The sequence below is a fragment of the Belonocnema kinseyi genome, chromosome 6 (genome assembly GCF_010883055.1).
Source record: "Belonocnema kinseyi isolate 2016_QV_RU_SX_M_011 chromosome 6, B_treatae_v1, whole genome shotgun sequence".
NCBI classification, from domain to species: domain Eukaryota; kingdom Metazoa; phylum Arthropoda; class Insecta; order Hymenoptera; family Cynipidae; genus Belonocnema; species Belonocnema kinseyi.
In genome coordinates, this window is record NC_046662.1 from 138057856 (window position 1) to 138077880 (window position 20025).

The window sequence follows — 20025 nt, forward strand, 5'->3', positions numbered from 1 at the left end:
TCATAGCCAAGGAGAATGAAAAGAAAGAGAGTTATCGAGACCTTATAAGGGAGTTGCAACGATTGTACCCGGAATATTCTGTTAAACTGATCGTCCTTATCGGCGCTCTTGGAGGTACCAAGTTTTCACTTGCTAATAGCCTAAAAAGCAGCCCTGCGTGTCAACAATATGCTAGAACACTTGCGGGAAAAATGCAGAAGGCGGTTGTCTTTGGGTCACTCCGTGTTCTTAGGGTGCACGAGGCTTTTGCTGTATCGACGTATTGATTCCTTTACAGACTATAACCACCTATCTCACGGTTGTGAGACGTGGTTGTGGCTGAAATTTTACTGCGATTTCGCTGGAAGCGGGTGCAATTTTTCAGATTAGCACCCGCTCCCGGCGAAATCCTGCGGTTGTCCTTATGACAAATTTTTAATTATATAATTATATAATATATATACATATATAGGACAACCGCAGGATTTTGCCACGATTTCGCTGGGAGTGGGTACAGTTTTTCAGATTAGCTCCCGCTCCCAGCGAAATCGTGGTAAAATTTCAGCCACAACCTCGTCTCACGACCGTGAGATGGGTGGTTAGAGTCTGTAACGGATTCAATACGACGTTCCGGCAAAATGTTCGTGTTCCCTGAGAACACGGAGCAACCTAAAGACGACCGCCTTCTCCATTTTCCCCGCAAGTGCTTTAACATTGTTGTCACGCATGGATGCCTTTCAGGCTACTTACTGGTGAAAACTTGGCACCTCCAAGAGCGCCCATGATAAGGAGTTTAACAGAATATTCCGGGTACAATCGTTGCAACTCCCTTATAAGGTCCCTATACCTCTCTTTCTTTTCATTCTCCTTGGCTATGATGCTTTTGTCAGCTGGTGCTGAAAATTCGATAACGAACATGGTTCGCTTCTCGAAGACGAGAAAAACCATGTTAGGCCTCGATTGTGCGACAGAAACAGTTGTCGAGAATATAAAGTACCAGTATATGCGGTGCTTCTCATTCTCGACAATTAACTCGATTTCCCTTGGAGCATATACGGGAACGATATTAAGGTTAATGCAGTATGAGTGACAGAGATGGTAATAAAGCACTCTTATTGCCGCATTGTGCCTTTGAATGTAGGTCGTTCCTGCATGAGTTGGACAACTAGATAGTATGTGAGCTGAATGCTCGGGGTGTGCATGGCACGCCCTGCAACTATCATCGGGAATGTCTTGGCTCAAAATGTTGCGACGGTATGTTAAGGTGGAAATGACACCTTCTTGGCATGCCAAAATGAAACCCTCCGTAACAGACTTCAATCTGGATCATTTAAGGAAAGAAAAAGTTAGCTCACACGACATTGACTGATTCTCCACATTTATGTGGAAGATACCATGCATCCTCTTATCGAGGAGCTGTTCACGATAATTTTTCTTTTGTGCCTTCTAAGTCCGAACTTTCAGGAGAGTGTACGCGAGATAGATAACATTTGATGCATTTTGCTCAACCCGAATACTGAAGTTAAGCCCGATTTTTACTCTTTCACCGACCCCCCTTCAAAGCGTACACTTCCTAACTTCTGCTGATACTTCTCTAACGCCTCCCTCGTCCAGGTCACCCTCTCCCATATCGACATTACTTCCCCACCCTTTCTTTCGCCACCCTTTCCTTTTATTAACAATGTTATTGGCTGATGTTTTGACTCTACTCTCCCTCCCACCCGTTCTTTAATCCTTATCATCCTATCCCTATTTTATACTGTCACAAACTTGAACATCATCCCTCCTATCTTCACTGGCCTCATTTTCAACCCGTACCCCCCTGTCCCGTCATGCATTTTTCCCTCCAATATATCCCTAATCCCTGTTATAACTCCCCTGCTAACACTACATTTCTTCTTTACTCTGACCGCCTCCTGAAGACTCCCTCTAAGCCCCCCTTGCAGCTTTGACTCTATTTTCTTTCATTCCTTTCTCTCTACTCACGTCTCTGCCAGTCTCACAATGTCAAATACCTGGACATATCCCCAAAAATCTACATCTTTTTTTACCCTTTCTACTTCCTACGAAACAAGTCCCCCTGTACTACGTGCAACGCCTCTTTCTTCTCAATTTTTATTTAATTATACTTTCCTTTGCCGTTCTTTCTTCACTCACCTCTCTCCAAGCCTCATCGTTCAGTATTCTCTGTATATGCCTTTCCTTTTGCGTTAAATCGTGGTCAATGAAAACTTCGTTATTCTTTATCCTAATCTTATTTCGCATTACCTCCAGTTTGTCTTACCATTCCTCCAATTGCGCGACTGTCACTTCATTCCCTTTTATTCAACAAGCCAACTTTCCCTACCTGGACCTTAAACCCCCGTATGCTGTGTAGTAGCTCTTCCACACACTCTCTTTCTTTCCCATTCCTTAGCTTTAAACCTCGTACCACAATTTTATTTCTCCTTTGTGCCTTCTCTTTTCTCTCTATTGTTACCTCCACTTTTCTAATACTTTCTTCAGCCGGCCCCTCCATCTTTTCGTTCCTACGCTCTCCCACTTTCTCTTCTGCCATGTGCTCTGCCCTCTTCTAGATCCCTTTTTGCTCACCCTCCTCCCTGCCACCTACACTTCCATGTCTGACCTTCCCTCTACCTTTTTTTAGCCTTTTTCCTGTTATTTCCTTCCACACACTAGTTTCCTCTAACTAGTTTCCTCTTTTTCTGAATACCATTTCATTTTTTGGGTTGGTGACTTACGTGTCATATTGCTTCTTTTGAAAGGACTCTGTACATCACTTTTCTCTGGCTCTCTTGAGTATCTCTCTTCCTTTTCTGTAACAAGAGGACTTCCACCTCACTTTAACTAGAATCTTTATTGCTCGCTTTCCCACCGCTTCGTTCTCCCAGTGCAGCTTTTTTATCGCCCTTTGGACGCGGCTCAATGCCGGATCAGGCAATATTTCCAATTCTTTGAAATCTTTTGAAATACCTTGAAACCGCATTAAATTACTGAAATGAATGCAAAATTTCTTGCAATCATTTAAAACACCCTAAATTTGTTTGAGTAAAACAGAATTCTTTAAAACTCCTGATAAGTTCTTAAAGCTCTTGAAAATTTCTTGAAATTCTTAAAAATATCCTAATATCTTTAAAATCCTTTGAAATCCTTTCAAATCCCAACAAACATTAAAATCTTGAAAATTCCTTGGAATTTTAAAAATATACTAAAATCTTTAAAACCCTTTCACTTCAAATTATTTAAATATTTTGAAAATACTCTAAAATATTTTCAATCCTTTGAAATATTTTGAAATCTCTTCAAACTTTGCAACGCGACGATTTTGTTTCATCAAGTAAAACAAAAACTTTTACTTTAACCAATCACTAACCTGGCCACACGTTGTTCTCACTCTGTTTTCTTCTGCATGTGACTCAGTTTACAATTCTGTAAAATTAGGTTAAGTTGTATTATGTTTATTAAATTGATCTCATTTTGAGAATTTATCCTAGTCATTACTTATCAATCTTTTTTTCTCTTTTTATAATTCCTTTTAACATGTGATGGGATTTACATATTAAAGGAGGAATTATTTTGGAATGTAAGTATTTTCTGAATTGTATCACATAAGAGTCCTTGAGTTTAGCTCTCTCAATTACCTGAACTCGCCGCGTTTTAACAACTCCAAGGGATTCTTTAACTGCATTGAAGAATTTGAACTCTACTCTACACAATCTCTGCGTTACACAATTTCACAGGCTTAACTTTGTAATACAGATTTTTACCTCCACTTTTTAATAATCTCTCACTATTAACCACAACTTGCCAGTACTTAAGTCACTCACTGGATGAGCTACTTCCTTAATCATCTGAACGCCATGAGGTCATTCAAACTTGCCCAATTACCGTCCCCACGGAGTCCCTCTTCCCTCCAGCTATTCTAAACTAAACTCTTCTTTTTAACGTTTAAAGTAATTTAAAAATGATTAAATTTCGTATTAAAAATTAATGTATAACTTTGTTATTCACCTAGTGGCGTCTCCACGAGCGCCCGGTGCCAAGCACCAGACATTGGTGTGGTATTTTCTTGCTTAAGTTTTCAGGTCTACGAACTTTTTAAGTTCTTTATCGGAAGGCTGTCTCAGCCAAAAGTTCGGCCTGCCTGGATTCCTCGAGTGGCACGGTGTTGCCTTAACGCTGCATTGAAACTTTTCCTAGAGTATTATCAGGATCTCTACACACAGTCTTACAGACTATATATACGCCTACACTAGGGTGGTCCAAAATCATACCTATTGAAATTTTTTGTTCGATTAAAGGGTATGCCACCCCCGCATTTTGTGAGGTTGCCAGAAAAAAAATTGCCTTCAAGTTTGAGCTAAATCGGTTAATATTAAGATGTGCCGCAAAGACCCTGAAAATCCCATAAGATTAACATGGGGAAATTTTGGTTTTCGGAAAAATGGGATTTAGGTTTCTGGATTTAAACTCAGCTTGCGGGAGATATTAAAAATTTGTTTGGGAGTCTCTAATCAATGACTTCCATTAAATTACTTTAAATTTTGATGCCCCCCCTTGTGGAGCTCCAAAAATTCCCAAAAAAACTGGAATTGAGATATTTGCCCAAAAGTTGACAAATAAATCCTCTGTTTTTTTCTTTTTTGCCATAAATTATTTTTGTTTGTCAAGTGGTATAAAACTTTATTTTAAAAAAATAGTAATCTTTTCTGCTTATTATTAAATATCTACGTCATTTAGATACTAGTACCTTATTTTGTAATTAATTCTTATTTGTTTAAATAAATTTTGTTTAAACATTTTGTTCTGAAAATAAATTTTTGAAATTTTTTTTTGGTGCAATTATTGTGGCAATATGTCATTGTTGAGAGCAAAATTTTTTGTTTTAGTTTCCAGTGACGTTAAAAAAAATAAACCTTTTTAATTTCTTCGAGAATACTAACAGCTAATCTGCGGGATTAACATAAACAAACAAAAAACTTACTTTGAGCTTTCAAAGGACAAACGACTCTGTGTACGAGGGTGATTTAAAGGAAAAACTTATAAAAATTATTTCAGAACGACAAAATTGAATGTAATTTTTATAGAATGAAGTCTTACTAAAAAAATAAAATTTTCATGACCAATGTAAAAAATTTTATGAATAAATATTAGTTATTTAAAGCATTTGTTTGACGTTTAAATATTTAAGAATAAGCGATATACTTAATTGAATTGAGAAAATAATAAGATTTTTGAATCACAATTTCCAATAAAATGTAACATGAATATTTAATAAATTTATTAAACAGTACGATAATGTTTTAGAAATAAATGTTGCTCTTTACAATGAAAAATTACCACAATAATTGCAGAAAAACAGAAGTTTTAAACATTTATTTTAGAAAAATATGGTTTAAACAAACAAAATTTATTTACACAAAGAAGAATTTATTGCAAAAAAGGTACTAGTATCTAAATGACGTAGATATTTAATAAAAAGCGGCAATGTTAACTAAATTTTTTTAAACACTATAGTTTTGTACCTATTTTTAAGAAAAAGTTACAATTAAATAATAATAAATTGTTTAAACAAATACTAAATGCTTGAAATCAAGATCATTATTCCTAAAAATGGTCAATTATCCAGACAAAAAATCTACCTTTCAATGAGTGAGTGCAAAAAAAATTATTTAAACAAAAAAAATTAGTTAAACAATTGTTAATTAGTTGAAAAATACCTAAAACCATTCCACTTGACAAACAAAAATAATTTAAGGCAAAAAAGGAAAAAATAGGCAGCGGTCGTAGAACTGATCACGGCAATGTTGCTCACGAAGGCTGCCACGTGTCTGTGTATTCATTTACCAAACCATCGCAAATAACTAAACGTGCATCAGTTCACCAAAAGTTTTTTTCTGTCATGTGAATTGTCAGTGTATAAATTTAAAAAAACGTTTACTACTGCAGTGAAAAGAGATGATAAAAGGAAATTCGTGAAGAAACATGTCGTTGCAGCTAATTTGAAGCGCGTTGCGGCGATGCATGCAGCAAGGCAAAAACTCTATTTAAGGTAAGACGGATTGTTGGTATGGATGAGCTGGTTACAACTATGAAGTCTCTATTTAATTTTGAATGTTCATCGCCTTCACTGTTCCACAATTTCAACGGTTTCTACAGGCAGAACAACACACTTCACAAAAAATGTGACCACTCACTATGATACAAATACAAGAATTCTTCTTGGCATATTCTATTAAATTTATTATATATTTTCTGCATTGTTGAATTTATTTCATATTTTTTAAATTCTAACTTCAAATTTTGTTTCGATATTCCTAATTTTAACCACAAAATTTGTTTTGCTGGTTCTATCCCTGCGGGTGCAGGCTGTTCTGTCTCAAATAAAATGTTGGCCCTGGTCGAATATCCCACCAATCTCAAGAGACCCTTTCAAGAAATACGAACGAGAAATAGGTCCAGCATTGGAGGCAACAGCAACAAACACCTGTAAGATGGCAGTAATAAAATACGGGACGTGAATAAAAAATAACGTCAAATTTGTTATTTCAATTGGATTTTTTGCGAAAATTATGCAGGAAAAGTTATCCGCTTATAATGTTCATGACACTTTCCTTTACTCTTCAATAGTTTTTCATGCAATTGTATTTGAACTCACGATTATTTGACAAAATTATTGACGAGATATTTGTCACACTTTGGAAAAGTATGGAAGTTCGGTTCCCCCTCTAAAAATCTAGGTTGTAATAGGGTCAGGTCCTGTGAGTGGCGCTTCAGTTCATGAGTTAACCTTTGAGCGGTACGAGGGTGAAAGTGAGTACAGTGACATAAAACTCCTTGTGTCTTCATGTAATTCTGAACTATTTTTGTACAATAAATATGTATAAACAGTTCAACACGTGAGTAGGACTTCAAAGTCCCTTGTGTGTAAACGGAAGGTGGGAAAAGAAAGTGTGTAAACGGAGGGTGAAGAAAGATAGGGAAACTCTGCTACGTAGAGCCCTAAATTATATGCAGCCAATTTGCTCTTTGTTAAAATTCAAGATTATAGAGCTGTTTTGTCGATCAGAGTTTGGAATCTGCTCTTTTCTGCTCGTAGACAGAAAATTAGCAATGATTACTTTTAGAACTTTTTTGAAGTGTCACTTTGCTAAACAACGTTGGAAGTAGAATCCGTTATGTTTGAAAGCAACCTCACGAAGATAGTAACTCTGCACTATACATAAGATTTCAGTATCTAAATAATATTCTTTAAATTTTCATTTGCAACGAAAGATGATTATATTCACATCCAAAAAATTAGGAAGCCAATGAGCGACGAACAAGGTATTTCTATAAGAGAATCGTCCGTGTACGTGTTGCAGATGTATGTACTCTTAAATGGATAAGAAGTTGCTTAGTTACTATCGTCGTAAAATTAAAATTAAAAAATTAAGCGAAACTTTAAGATTGTATATGTTCGATATATGATATTAAAGCAAGTTAGAGCCTAGTTCGCCAATCCTTGTTGTTTACTCTGAGAGTAGCAGGCAAGCAAACGGCCACTATTTTTACGATCTAAAGCCAGGAGATTATATTAATGTCACATCGGTTCCAAATGTTAATACGGAGAGCCGGTGTCTTCCGGACGGGTGGAAAATGTCAGCGACAGGACACTTTATGATATGTACCTCACCTGTGCCTGACGAATCTTATGATTGTGTCTATATGAGCGCCCCCATGTGCCATGTTGCTCTTACTACAGACTCAATCACGAGTTCTACCGACATAACTCGAACTTTCTCCATTTCCTAACACGTATTAGAATCAAAAATTTGTGACGCCGAGGGTTGGTGAGAGAACTAACAAGTACCTGCAGTTACGAACGTTCAAATGAACGAAATATTTTCCCCCATTTATATTTTACTCATAAATATTGTTCGAACTGCAATTTAAAATATGCATTATAAATCTTTCTCAGTAATACGTTATTTTAAACATAAATAAACAAAACTTTGAGCACTTTTTCTGGTTTACGAAGTCATCAGGAACAAAAATCGTTCTTTTGAACGTTCGGAACTTAACGCATATAGAACTAACTTTATTTGAATTTCTTATTTTGCTGAGACATAAAGCGTTATTAAACAGGTTAAAAATTTATGTATTGCTTCTATTTACAGATTTGAATGTTTAAAAAATCCTGAGATAAAAATGGCAATTGATCGTGATTATTAAAAAATCATTTTTTCTTTTGAATAGCATTAACAGCAGGCAAAAGTTGAATATCTCGAGGTCTGGAGTATCAGCATCGTATATCAATGCATCTACATCCACTAATCCCTTTAATACTTGGTCTTCAAGCCCTGAACCAACCAATTTACGAGGCAGATTCCACAGTACTGTACAAAATGGCAAAACACCTAGGAGTTTCTCAAGTTCTCTTTCTGCAAGTTCGATTCCAGGGATGAAGAACAACTATGAAGGCGTTTGCGAGGTAATTTCATTATTAAGGTAGCAAAGGCGTTCGGTCTCTTGATATAATGTGATAAGTGTCCAGGAAAATTGTAAAGTACCAAAAAATTATGGGTTTCAAATCCCAGTTACATCGCTTCATATGTATCCATCTTCCCGACCACTTAAATTTTTCCATTTAAGTAGCATGGAGAAACATGGAAAATTCACATAAGTTTGTTGTGAGATAGTGAGATAAAACAGAAGTTCGGCTAAGCAATTTCGAAATTAGGAATGAGCATGTGGTGAAACACACAGAGAATGAGGAAATAGTTCAAGGGAATGAAAATGACGTGCAAAGTGAGAATGAAAGATTGAAGAAAAAACTGAGTGAGGTTGAAAGAAGATTGAAAGGAGAAGAAAGGGCAAAGACGAAAAATAACTTAGTAGTTAAGGGGTTAAAAGTGGGGACTGAAACAGGCGAAATGGAAATAAAAAGTCTTATGAGAGATTAGAGCGCAGGTAAAAATAAAAGAAGTCAAGTGAATAGGAAGGATGAAGGCAAGGAAAGAAAGAATGTTGCTAGTAAAAGTGGGGAGCGAGGAGGAGAAGAAGAAAGTCATGGAGGAAAAAAGTGATTGAGAGGAAGAAGGGAAAGATTTGAAGATCTACATTAAGGGAGAGGAAAAGGAGATGGAAATTAGAGGAGAGGTCTTGAGTAGAGAGGAAAAAAGGGAACATGCTGTGGATAGGAAGAGACTGGTTATGAATAAATGGGGAGGAATGGTGCTGGGATGAAGAATTTCAAGAAATAAGGAAAAAAGGAAACAGCTTTGAAAAAGGTAGAGGGAAGGGACACGAAAAAGATTCGAGAGAAAAGAGAAACGGGAAAATAGCTTTCTGAAATGTGTAGGGTTTGAAGAACAAGAATAAAAGATTTTGCGTGGAGTTAGAAAAGTAGGATGTGTTTATGATGAGTGAAGCCCGGGGACTATAGACTATAATATAAAATAATAGTATAAAATGAATTTTTACTGATACCAGGATTAGGGTGAAGAAAGAAAAGAAAAAAGGGCAGGTTTTCGGGACAGGAAGAGGTCTAAGATAAGGGTGCCCGTTAAGTCCGCTACTATTCAATATGCTATTGTCAGACTTAGAGTAAAAGCTAAAGGAGAAAGGGAAAGGAGAAACGATTTTGGGTAATAGCAAATTATACTCTCTAGCATACGCGGGCGATGTAGTTCTGTGAGCAGATGATGAGAAGGGGATGAACCTAACGATGAAAATTTTTAAAGAGTGTACTGGAGCGAAAGGTTTAATGGTTTAACGTAGATTGGAGGAAGAACGGACAGAAAGTGGAAATTTTGGAGGAGTTCTGGTACCTAGGTTTTTGGTTTGAACAGGAAGGGGAAACGAGCGGCAGGAGTATACGAAAGCGAAAAACATGCATGAGCGATTTCTGAGATGGGTAATGGAGGTCAGTTGGAGTTCCCCAGGATACATGTTAAGATAAGGGTTTGGAACGGAAAAAATGGTAAATAAACAAATTAGAAGTGCCTGAAGGTTTGAAGAGAAGCGAAAAAGGGGAGAGCGAAGCAGAGACACAAGTATGTTTGGACGAAATTCGGAACAATGAGGAGAGAGGCAATTTGGGAAATTCAAAATGTGAGGAAGAAAGGAGAAAAATGAGAAGGGTTTATAATATACGAAAAGGGGTAATGAAGTGGCAGGACATAAAGTTAGAGCTATTAATACGAAAAGGAAAAGAGAGATGGACAAAGATTATAGATACGAGGTACAATAGATGGTATATGATGACTAAAGGGTTGACGGAATCAGAAGATATGTAAAAAGTAAATAAGGAAAAAAGTGGAGTAGTCTTATACGGTTTATAATGAGAGGAGGGAGAGCATGTAGATATTGGATGCATGAAAAGGAGAATTTGTGTAGTGTATGTGGATACGAAATGGAATCATGGGCACATGCATTAGAGAGATGTACAGGAGAGGAAGACGAACAGTTGAGTGTGCATGAGTGTGTAAAATGGTTTTTCCATGGTAATGAACAGGAAGTGATGTGAATGAAGAAATTGGAATAAGTAAGGGAAAGCAAAGGAGTAGAGCAAAGCCAGCCGGGTAATCCTAAAAAAAGAAAGTAAAAAACAAAAATTGATATCAAAATCGTAGAAAATGCATTTTTATGGTAAAAGGAAACGGAAGCCCTGGAAGATCGTTCATTTTTAGAATTAGTGTTATTATTGTTTATAATATGTAAGGCGAAATAGTAGAATATAATTAGTTGATAAGTTAAACTAAGCATGAAATCTAAATATATGTACAGAGAGCGGAGGCCCTCAAACCTGTAAAAGGGAGAGATTAAATACATACCTGCAAGGGTGCTGAATCAGTGCCGAAAGGTTGGTAATTATTTTTTACAATTGTTTTTTTTATTGTGGTTTGAAAATAATAAAAATAAAAAAAGACAAAAGAAATTCAACAAAAAGAAGGAAGGGGATTTGGTTGGTTACCTTCTCATTTTTCTTTCCTCTGTTTTATTTTTGTCTAAAAAATCATTTTTTTCTTTTTTTTTTAGGAAAAAATTGTTATCTTTTTTTCAAATTTTAATAAGAAACTTTTATAGTGGTTGCCGAAATTTGGTCGTCGTATTCTTGGTTTTATTTTTAGGTATTCTGCTCATTAATTTAATTGTTGGACGTTAAATAGCTTTTTAAATTTGATTTTATTGTCATTTAAATTTCTTTAATTTTTAAATTTTGAAGAAAAAAAAATTTCAACTAAAAGGATATAATTTTGCAGTCAAACTATGCAAGATACAAAAAACACGAATAAAAAAATGTGCATCGATAAAGTATCTACATTTTTGTTATTAATTACTTTTTTATGGGATAGGTAGTATTTGTTTTATTCGTATTCACTAAAATTACGAAAAAATTTCTTTCTCACCTCATAGGTATCGTCGTAATTTATTAACTTATCCCACCGCAAAATATTGTAGATATTTAACTTTTTTCCTTGTTAAAAATAATTTATGTGCACAAATAGAAAATTTTCATCTTTTTTAGAGAAAAAAATTCTTTTTTTATCTAATACGTATCGAAATAGCTATTTAAACTTATTTTATTGCAAAATACTGTCAATAGTTAATGTTTATTTTTATAGATACTAATTTAAGTTAGAAAATATAAAATTAATACAATAATTACGTTAACAAACAGAACATTCAGAATTCAGAATTTTTAGGACTCTTTTCTATACATATGCCGGCGTCAAAAGTATGCGACCCTCACTTCGATCGCTCGCAACACTGTTTTATATAGCTCTCATGAAGAAGTCCAGAACTCCGATCAGAAATCTTAGAACTCTCAACATTTTGGAATTCCAAAATTTTTGATTTACTAAAAGTGCCGTAGTTTTTCGAATTTTGACTTGATCAAAAAGTGTTATGAAAGTTTTTTATAGAGCTTTAATTAAGAAATCCGGAAATCTGGTCAGAACTCTTAGAACTTTTAACATTTTGGAATTTCATAATTTTGTATTTTCTGTAATGCCGTGGCTTTTCGAATTTTTACTTGATCGAATAGTGTTATAACACTTTCTTTTAGAACTTCATGAAGAAGTATAAAACTGCTACTACTTTTTAAATAAAAAAATGTTGGGTTTTCTTAAAACGTCCGTAGATTTTCGAATTTTTACTTGATCGGATAGTGTTATAACATTTTTGTGTAGACCTGCGATTAAAAAGTCCAGAACTCTGATTACAACTCTTATAACTCTCAAAATTGTAGAATTCCGCATCGCTCTGGTTGTTTCTCGCACCACAGAGCATGCAGTAGTGCCATGTAACCCTGTTCAGAGGCCACACTCGTAGCACTAGCAAGTCGTGATTTAGTCGCTCCGTCCACCTAAAGGTCCCGAGATTCCGCCGTTCCATCGCATTGACTCTATCTTCATTGGCTCCCCTAGCTCTAGAGTGGTCGGCATTGTTGGCCAACCCATTGTCAGGAGCCCTGAGAGTTTTATTGCTTTGTATCGCACTTGCTACATCTATGTTTGGTGTTGTTATTTTTGATCCCACGAGAAGCTGGCGAAAGGGGTTCGTCCATCCTTGTAGAGCCCCGCATGAAAGGATAAGGCTGCGTACTCTGAGAGGTCGCCCGGTATCCCAGAGTCACCTTTCTAGACACCTCACCTAGGTGCCAGTCAGCTTTTGGCACGGTTTGCACACTTCCGCTTGGGGGTTAATTCCTTCGGGACCATCCCTGGATATTTGTCCGCGACTGCCTATTTATTTTGGTAACCATATTCAGCAGAAACCCTTGGTACAGGGACCCTCTATCCGCAACCCGAGGACGCGTTCGGTGGCTTTGTCACAGGCTCTTTGGTTTGATTCTAAAGGAATTAAAACCCAAGATGCTTTTTTTAGAGGTGCCGATTTTAATTGAACCAAGTATCAAAGCTGGACTGGGACAAAACTTTTTCAGTTTCGTATTAATAAAGAAAATCTAACTCTAATCCTAATAAAAAAGCGTTTTTTACTACATAAGGTCGGTAGGGGCAAATGCGATAATGGGTTTATTTCAATAATAACCTTTGAATGAAAAACAGATTATAGTTATTATCTTTTTATTACAAAGCAATATAAATTAAATCTCGTATTATTCTGGGGTCGCTAAATCCGAATCTGGGGACATTTGACTCCATTAGGTCAGGAGAAAGTTCAAGTGAAGGTCAAATAAATAAAACCATTGAATCTGAGAAAAGCTAAGATTCGGAGCAAATCTCTCCTTTGTATGTTTTTGGGGTCGCTGAAATCGAAACCCGAGTCAGATTGAGACTATCAGGTCAGGATCAAGGTCAAGTGAAGATTAAAATAAATATAAAAAAATTGAATCAGCGTAAACCACTACTTTAAGGCGGTTTGGGGTCTTTAAATCCGAATGCGGGATCATTTTTACCCCTTTCGGTCGGAATAAAGGTCATCTGAAGGTGAAAATAGAAAAGACCATTAGATCGGAGAACAAACCTCTACTCTTAGACGTTTTTGAGCTTGTTAAGCCCAAATCCGAGGTTAGTTTGACCCTATAAGTTCTATTTAATGCTTTTCTTGATTTCAAGCTTGGGATGAGCCTCATCTCGACCTGATGGGATGAAAATGGCCCATGATTCGGATTCAGCGACCCCAAAAGCGTCTTAAAGTAGTGTTTCACGGCGATTTAATGGTTTTTTTTTCTCATTTTAACCTTCACTTGACCTTGATACTGATCTCATGGTGTCAAAACGACCCCGGATTTGGATTTAACTACACCAAAAACGTATAGACATGATGGTTTAGCTCGGGTTGTAGACAATTTTTTGTGTAGGGTTGTGTTATTAAAATAAACAGAGGTGCTTCACAGAACCCTAATTTAGAACTCAATTCTTAAAAAATTAATATTCCTGTAAATAATAAAAATGTAAAGCAAATTTACATTATAAGAATCAGTGGATATTTTACTTGTAGTTACAAAAGTATAATCGTGTAAAATTTATATTTAATTGGTTTTTATTGCACGTATCATTCTGGAGCAATTATAATCAAACTAAAAGAACATGGTCGCTTGGAACTACCGAAAGCTTCTAATCAGATTCTAGTTTTCAATTTCAATAACTTCCCATTTAACACTATTCATTCTAAAAAATAACCGATTATTTTTACATAATAATAAAAGTTCGAATTTTCTTATTTTAATATATTTTAATTTAATTTAATTGAATTTTTGAATTTTTTCAATTTGTTATTTTATTGTACTGAGAGTTTGGCCTCTAGACTTGTATCATAAATATCTATTTTGACCAAAATATCAGTACTTTCGTCAACCACTAAGAAAAAGTCAAAATTTGAAAGTATATACACAAATTTTCCAATCTATCGTTTCTATTCCTAAATAGTAAAAAATCTTAAGTAAATGTAAAGATGTAAAGGCAAATGTTAAACTTATCCTAAAGGTCAATATTCCATAATAGTTTATATTTTATTTCTATAGCCATAACTTTTTCAGAATGAGTTAGTTTTCTGCTTCTGTCAATTTTTTTACTAAAATAAAAAAAAACTTCGAAGTCAAAATTTCTTCGATCGTTCGAATGCTTAAAACGGGGCAAGATTCCATTCTTTTTCGATATTACGATCCAATTAAAAAACCTTAAGGTAAGTAAAATCCAAATGAAAATTTAATTGCCTTGATATTACAAGAAAAAACAAAAGAAAACATTTTGGACATTATGTTATCCTTCAAGTAATTTACCTAGTTACAAATGATTCACGATCAGTTAATGAAGGCTTATGTATGAATAATAAATCTATCGAAAATGTTTCTCACTAGGTTATACTTTTAGACAGCAGAGCATATGTTTACAAAGTTATAAAAAATTTAACGTAGTGACAACAGTTTCATAAATAGAAATTAAATCAACTTTTTTTACATTATGACGGGAAAAGCTACACAGGGGAAGGAAGGGGAAGGGTAGCTGCCGACTGCTGGGAGAGAAGCCGTTTCTGCCGTGATTTGGAAGAACACCGTTAACTGCATTTCGGATAAGTCCCTTGAGCCGCCTACCGTTAACTGCTTTTAAGTGACTTTTTCGATTTGCAGTAAACGGTGTTCTTCCAAATAACGGCAGATTTGGCGTGTGCCACGTTTCTTGTCTCAATTTAGTTTTTTATCTTTAATCTACGTGGGAAGATAATCAATCTGAGTCATACCTAAAAAAATAGGAATAAAAGAAAATCTTCCAGTATAGGGTTATAAATAGCCCAATTTTGTTAATTTATCTTATGTTTAATCACTGATACGAGATAAAAAAAAACTATAACATAGCAAATTTTATTTTTATGTCAATTCTACACTTCAAAGACTTTAATTTGATCTAGCCCTGAAGAAAATCCAACTAAAAAAAAAGGTTCTTGGATAGGAATATTTTCATCCCTTAATTTCCAAAGCCATCCCCGCACGAAATTACAAGGGCTTCTAACGAAACTCTACAAATACTTTTTAAAAAGCACCTTCAAAGTTTCTCCAAAAAATTCTCGAGACCAATTGATGCAACCATACAAAATTTGGTTCCAATAGGGCATGGATGCCTATTAGGTGGCCTATTTAATAAATTTTGTGGTATATTTTGTAAAAACGACGTATTGATTCCGTTCCAACTCCCTGAAGCGAGAAATTGTTTATGGTTTTGTTAATAACAGAGGAATTTTTTATTTTGTTTCAAGCGGTAAGAACTTTTTTTTAGGGATTTGTAAAAAGTTAGTATAAATATGACAAAACGCATTTACTTTTTACGAACAAATGTCCATTCTATTCTTTATTTATAACAAAATCAGTAATTTAGAAATTATTAATTAAATATTTTTAAAAGTAATTTCAGAACAAAACAATGAAACGGCAACAGGTCGATTTTTATGTACTTGGCTATACCTACATTCCTCAATGTTCAAAAGTGTAATGGAAGATTCTGAAAATCAAAATAAATAATAGATATAATAATAATATAATTTAAAAATGGATTCGGTATGGGTTCAAATGGAAATTAGTTTTGATACATGAATGAAAAAGTTTATGAAAAAGTAGTATTATGAAAAAGTAGTATTGGTAAATATTGAATGCAGTACTGTTTTTGCCAAAAAGTATTGGATTTCTAATACTTATTAGCGAAAAAAGTATTAGTCCCAATACTTACCAATACTTCTTTTTCATAAGGGTGATAAGTAAGCCTCGCATACATTTGGATTGCATTTGGGCCTGATGCATTAACTGAGATTGACAAAACAATTTGAAGTTGAAACACGGATTGAGAAGCATCGAGGAAGATTAAAAACTTGCTTCGAATTGTTTCGAAATAATGTAAATTGGCTCGAACTGCAAAAACTGTTCAAAGATATTAACAAAATATTTCAAATATATACAAATTATACAGTATTGAATTTCAAGGCCCAAAACACTCGCTCAAACTCGCGATCGTCCCCGTATCATAAATTACTAATAAATTGAAAGTAATTACCAAAAATCTCTAAATTGTTGTAAATTAATTTTTTTTTACAATTTTTAATCATTTAAAAACTTACAATAAGTTACGAGAAGCCTCGGTGGCTCATACGATTGCGCGTCAGACTTTCATACAGGTGGTCTAGTGTTCGATCGCTGAGCCGGAACCAATGATATTTTTTCTATGTACTTCTACCGGTGCTTTTGTGGTTTGGAATCCATATTAAACTATAGGTCCCTTCAGAAAAGGCTGGCTTTGTAACAAAGGTAAGGGTTGACCCACTTTGAAATGGGTTGAAGTGTGGGTTTCAACCAGATTGAAGTTCAGGAACAAGCAAGAGGCGGTATGTACCGTCTAGGCATCGCTGATAAGTTGAGGTAAGATTTTTTCATGATTTTTCATATAAAAAAAAACTTTAAACGCGTTTTTCAGAACGGGAGGCACGGTTTTTGTAAAACGAATCGTCCGATTTTTATAAAAATGTAACCATATATTCTACATACAAGAAGATGGGTGGCGAACTACGGACGAGTTCTAGTTTTGAGTTTTACCTATTTTTTCACAAAAATCAGTGCAAAAAAAGTTTTTATTTTTATTTTGACCGCAATTTTGTTATTTATTGATAAAAATGAATATCCGTAGTTCATCTTCCAGCTACTGTCATACTGAAACTTAAAACACTTTGATTTTTTGTTTGTTTCAGAAGAGCTGTTGATGAGATACTATGCCTCGCGTCTACCTACCTCAAAATCATGGCCTAATGTTCAGCTACAGGTTTTATATCTATAAACTGGAAAAAACCAATAAAACAAATTTTTCTTATATTTTTACACTTTATTTATCAAGCCTATGAATTATAACACCAATATATTTCATATTATTCTTTGCGAAAATTCGAAACAATAGGCGTTTTTGGACTGTTCGAAGTGGGTTGTACCTATAAACGGGCTGTTTAAAAAGAGCCTGACCTTGGAGGGTCGGAGTCGATTTTAAGAAGACTCGAAACTGAGTCGGCGATCTTCCTGCGCTTGGGTACCTAAGGGGGAGCCACGCTGCATGGTCGCTGGGCACTTTCGAGTAGTGAAAAAACACACACACACACATACACCTACATAACACACCAGGGCAGTGCTTCGAATATGTGCATCTAACTGATGGCCTCAGATAGATTGCCCCGACCACCCTAGCCTGCTAGGGAGGCTGCTGAATTAAATAGTGGGTGAGGGTCACTTTGGTAGTAACAAAGAAGAATATAATTTACTGTGCGATAGGTACGCCTGGTTCCTGAGAGGTATATTCTCAGAAAATCCTAGATACGGACGGAGTCAAATGACTGATGAGATGAGGATGTTATAAGTTAATTTAATACGATGCTTGAAACCTTCTACGATGATGTTGTAAGTTTACAATTACGAGACAGGTGTAGCTAAGAGCTCGTCCCTTACTGCTACCATACATAAACAGCGGCCGCGAACGTTGGAGGTGACAACAGTCACCGCTGGTCCTTTCTTTGAGCTACCATCTGCCACTCCACATGTTTTTAGTCGCTTGTTTAAGATGTTCAATGCATCTTGCGTGCACATTGCTTGTGTACAAAACAATTTCGATGATGTAGAATCTTCCACTTTTTTTCTCGCATCACGATCTCAGGTCGATTGGCTCGGATTAAATGATCCATTTGAATAATAACATCCCAATATAAGATATAATCTTCGCTTTCTAAAACAGGAATTGGAATGTGTCTATAGAAAGGGATGCATTCATTTAAGAGTCCTAGGTTTAGGGCAAGTTTTTGATGTATAATGCCAGCTTCATAATTCTGTCTGTGCGTATATTCTCTCTAAACCATTACACGACAGCCAGCAATAATGTGCTCTATGGACTCATTTGTATCTCCACATAATCAGCAACGGTCAACCAGGTCTTGGTGTAACACGTGTTTGCAATAATTCCTGGTGCTGACAAAAACTTAAGTATTTTGCTCAATGGGTTCAACGCTAAACAGTTGTGCACTGGAAACGTCTCCTTGAAATATACCTGTCGCAATGTGTATTGATCTAGTTATTCTTGGTTTTGGCTTTTGTTGCCAAAGTTAATGCTTTTGGATTACATATTTTCAAAAAATTGTAAATCAATACTTGCAATTATAATACCTATTCACCTTTACTTTATAATTTATAATTATATTGGATTCTAAAATAGGAAATCAGAGTCCTGCACGGGCTCTCCAAATAAATATGAACGAAGTCCTCAAGCAAAATAAATAATTGTTATGTCATTTCAAATCAAATTTATTTGTTTAGTACATCTGTTTTATTTAAAAACGTAGTATAGGACAATACTATACCTCATCTCTCCTTTACTCAGTAGGTAACCATTGAGTCCAGCGGGTCGTAAAATAAAGAAACCTGATACGCGAATCCAGAATATTTGAGTAAATGATATAGATTAATATTCATGGAGAAGGTTAATCGTCGCCTGACTACAACCTTTATTTATTAACTTACTCTGTTTGTCTTGCTGACACAATGAGATGGTACGAAAATGTATCCATAGGTGACAACTACCAATGCTTTTTTGCTAATAAAATAAAAATAGAGTCCACCCAAATGAAATATAGGCTTTAAAGAACGAAATAATTGCATACTTTGTTTTAGGATTACTGTTATTAAACTACTGGCTAAATTTTCAGACATATGCTGGAGAGCTATGTGCACAATTTGTTGGAGGGAAACCTGTTTTTATTCCACACTCCATCACACAAGAAAAATTGGAAAAAAAACTGGAGCAAGCATTCAGCGTTATTAAATTTTCAAAGTGAGTATTTGTAAAATAATTTCATATGATATAATAACTAAAAACTTTACATTCGCAAACAACATTTAACGTTATAATTTATGATCAGTGAACTCTCGTCAAATTGTGAAGGGTATGCAAGACCATCGCTCTGTTATTCTGTGTTTCCCATATGTCGTGCACTGCCGAGCCACGAAAGTCCTAAAAATGCTGAAGTCAGTAACCAAATTCTCTATCTGCTAAATCCCAATCAAAAAGAATCGGGAGACAAATCTGAGGAAGAAGTCAATATTGACGAATTAGCAAGGCCTCACCGTTTTATTCAAAAAAGTTCAAATTTTGGTACTGTTTATGAATTTCAAAATGATGAAGGAGGTGGCTTGCTTAAACAAAGAACAATAACTTACAACATTTCAAGAATATCCATTAAAAACAAGATGAACAAAAGATTACGAAGAATTTGCCGTGAAGAATGTGAAATGTTAGAAAATGAATTATGTCGCAAAGAATATGCGATTGCAAAGCGACATCCACAAATTGGACAACAAGTGCCACTGGTGGATTGTGCAGATTTACCGTTGAACAGCACCGAAGAAGCTGCAGACTGCTTGTCCCTTGGGATTTCAACTGAAATTAACGTGCAGAAAGGTAAGTTAAATAAATAAATAAACATTTGTCGAGAATATAAAGTTACAGTATATGCGGCACTTCCCATTCTCGACAATTGACTCGATTTCCCTAGGAGCATTTAGAGGAGCGATATTAAGGTTAATGC

At 35.3% G+C, this 20025-nt stretch overlaps 1 protein-coding gene across 3 annotated transcripts in view; it reads left to right on the plus strand.

The window, feature by feature from the left end:
• The window catches only part of LOC117174903 (tyrosine-protein kinase transmembrane receptor Ror), a 150497-nt gene that overhangs the window by 29433 nt on the left and 101039 nt on the right, over positions 1 to 20025 (plus strand). For all 3 annotated transcript variants that reach the window (XM_033364343.1, XM_033364345.1, XM_033364344.1), the window contains exons 2-4: positions 8218 to 8452; positions 19147 to 19271; positions 19360 to 19898. In XM_033364343.1, the coding sequence (XP_033220234.1) occupies positions 8218 to 8452; positions 19147 to 19271; positions 19360 to 19898 (899 nt within the window). The remainder of the gene's footprint in view (positions 1 to 8217; positions 8453 to 19146; positions 19272 to 19359; positions 19899 to 20025) is intronic.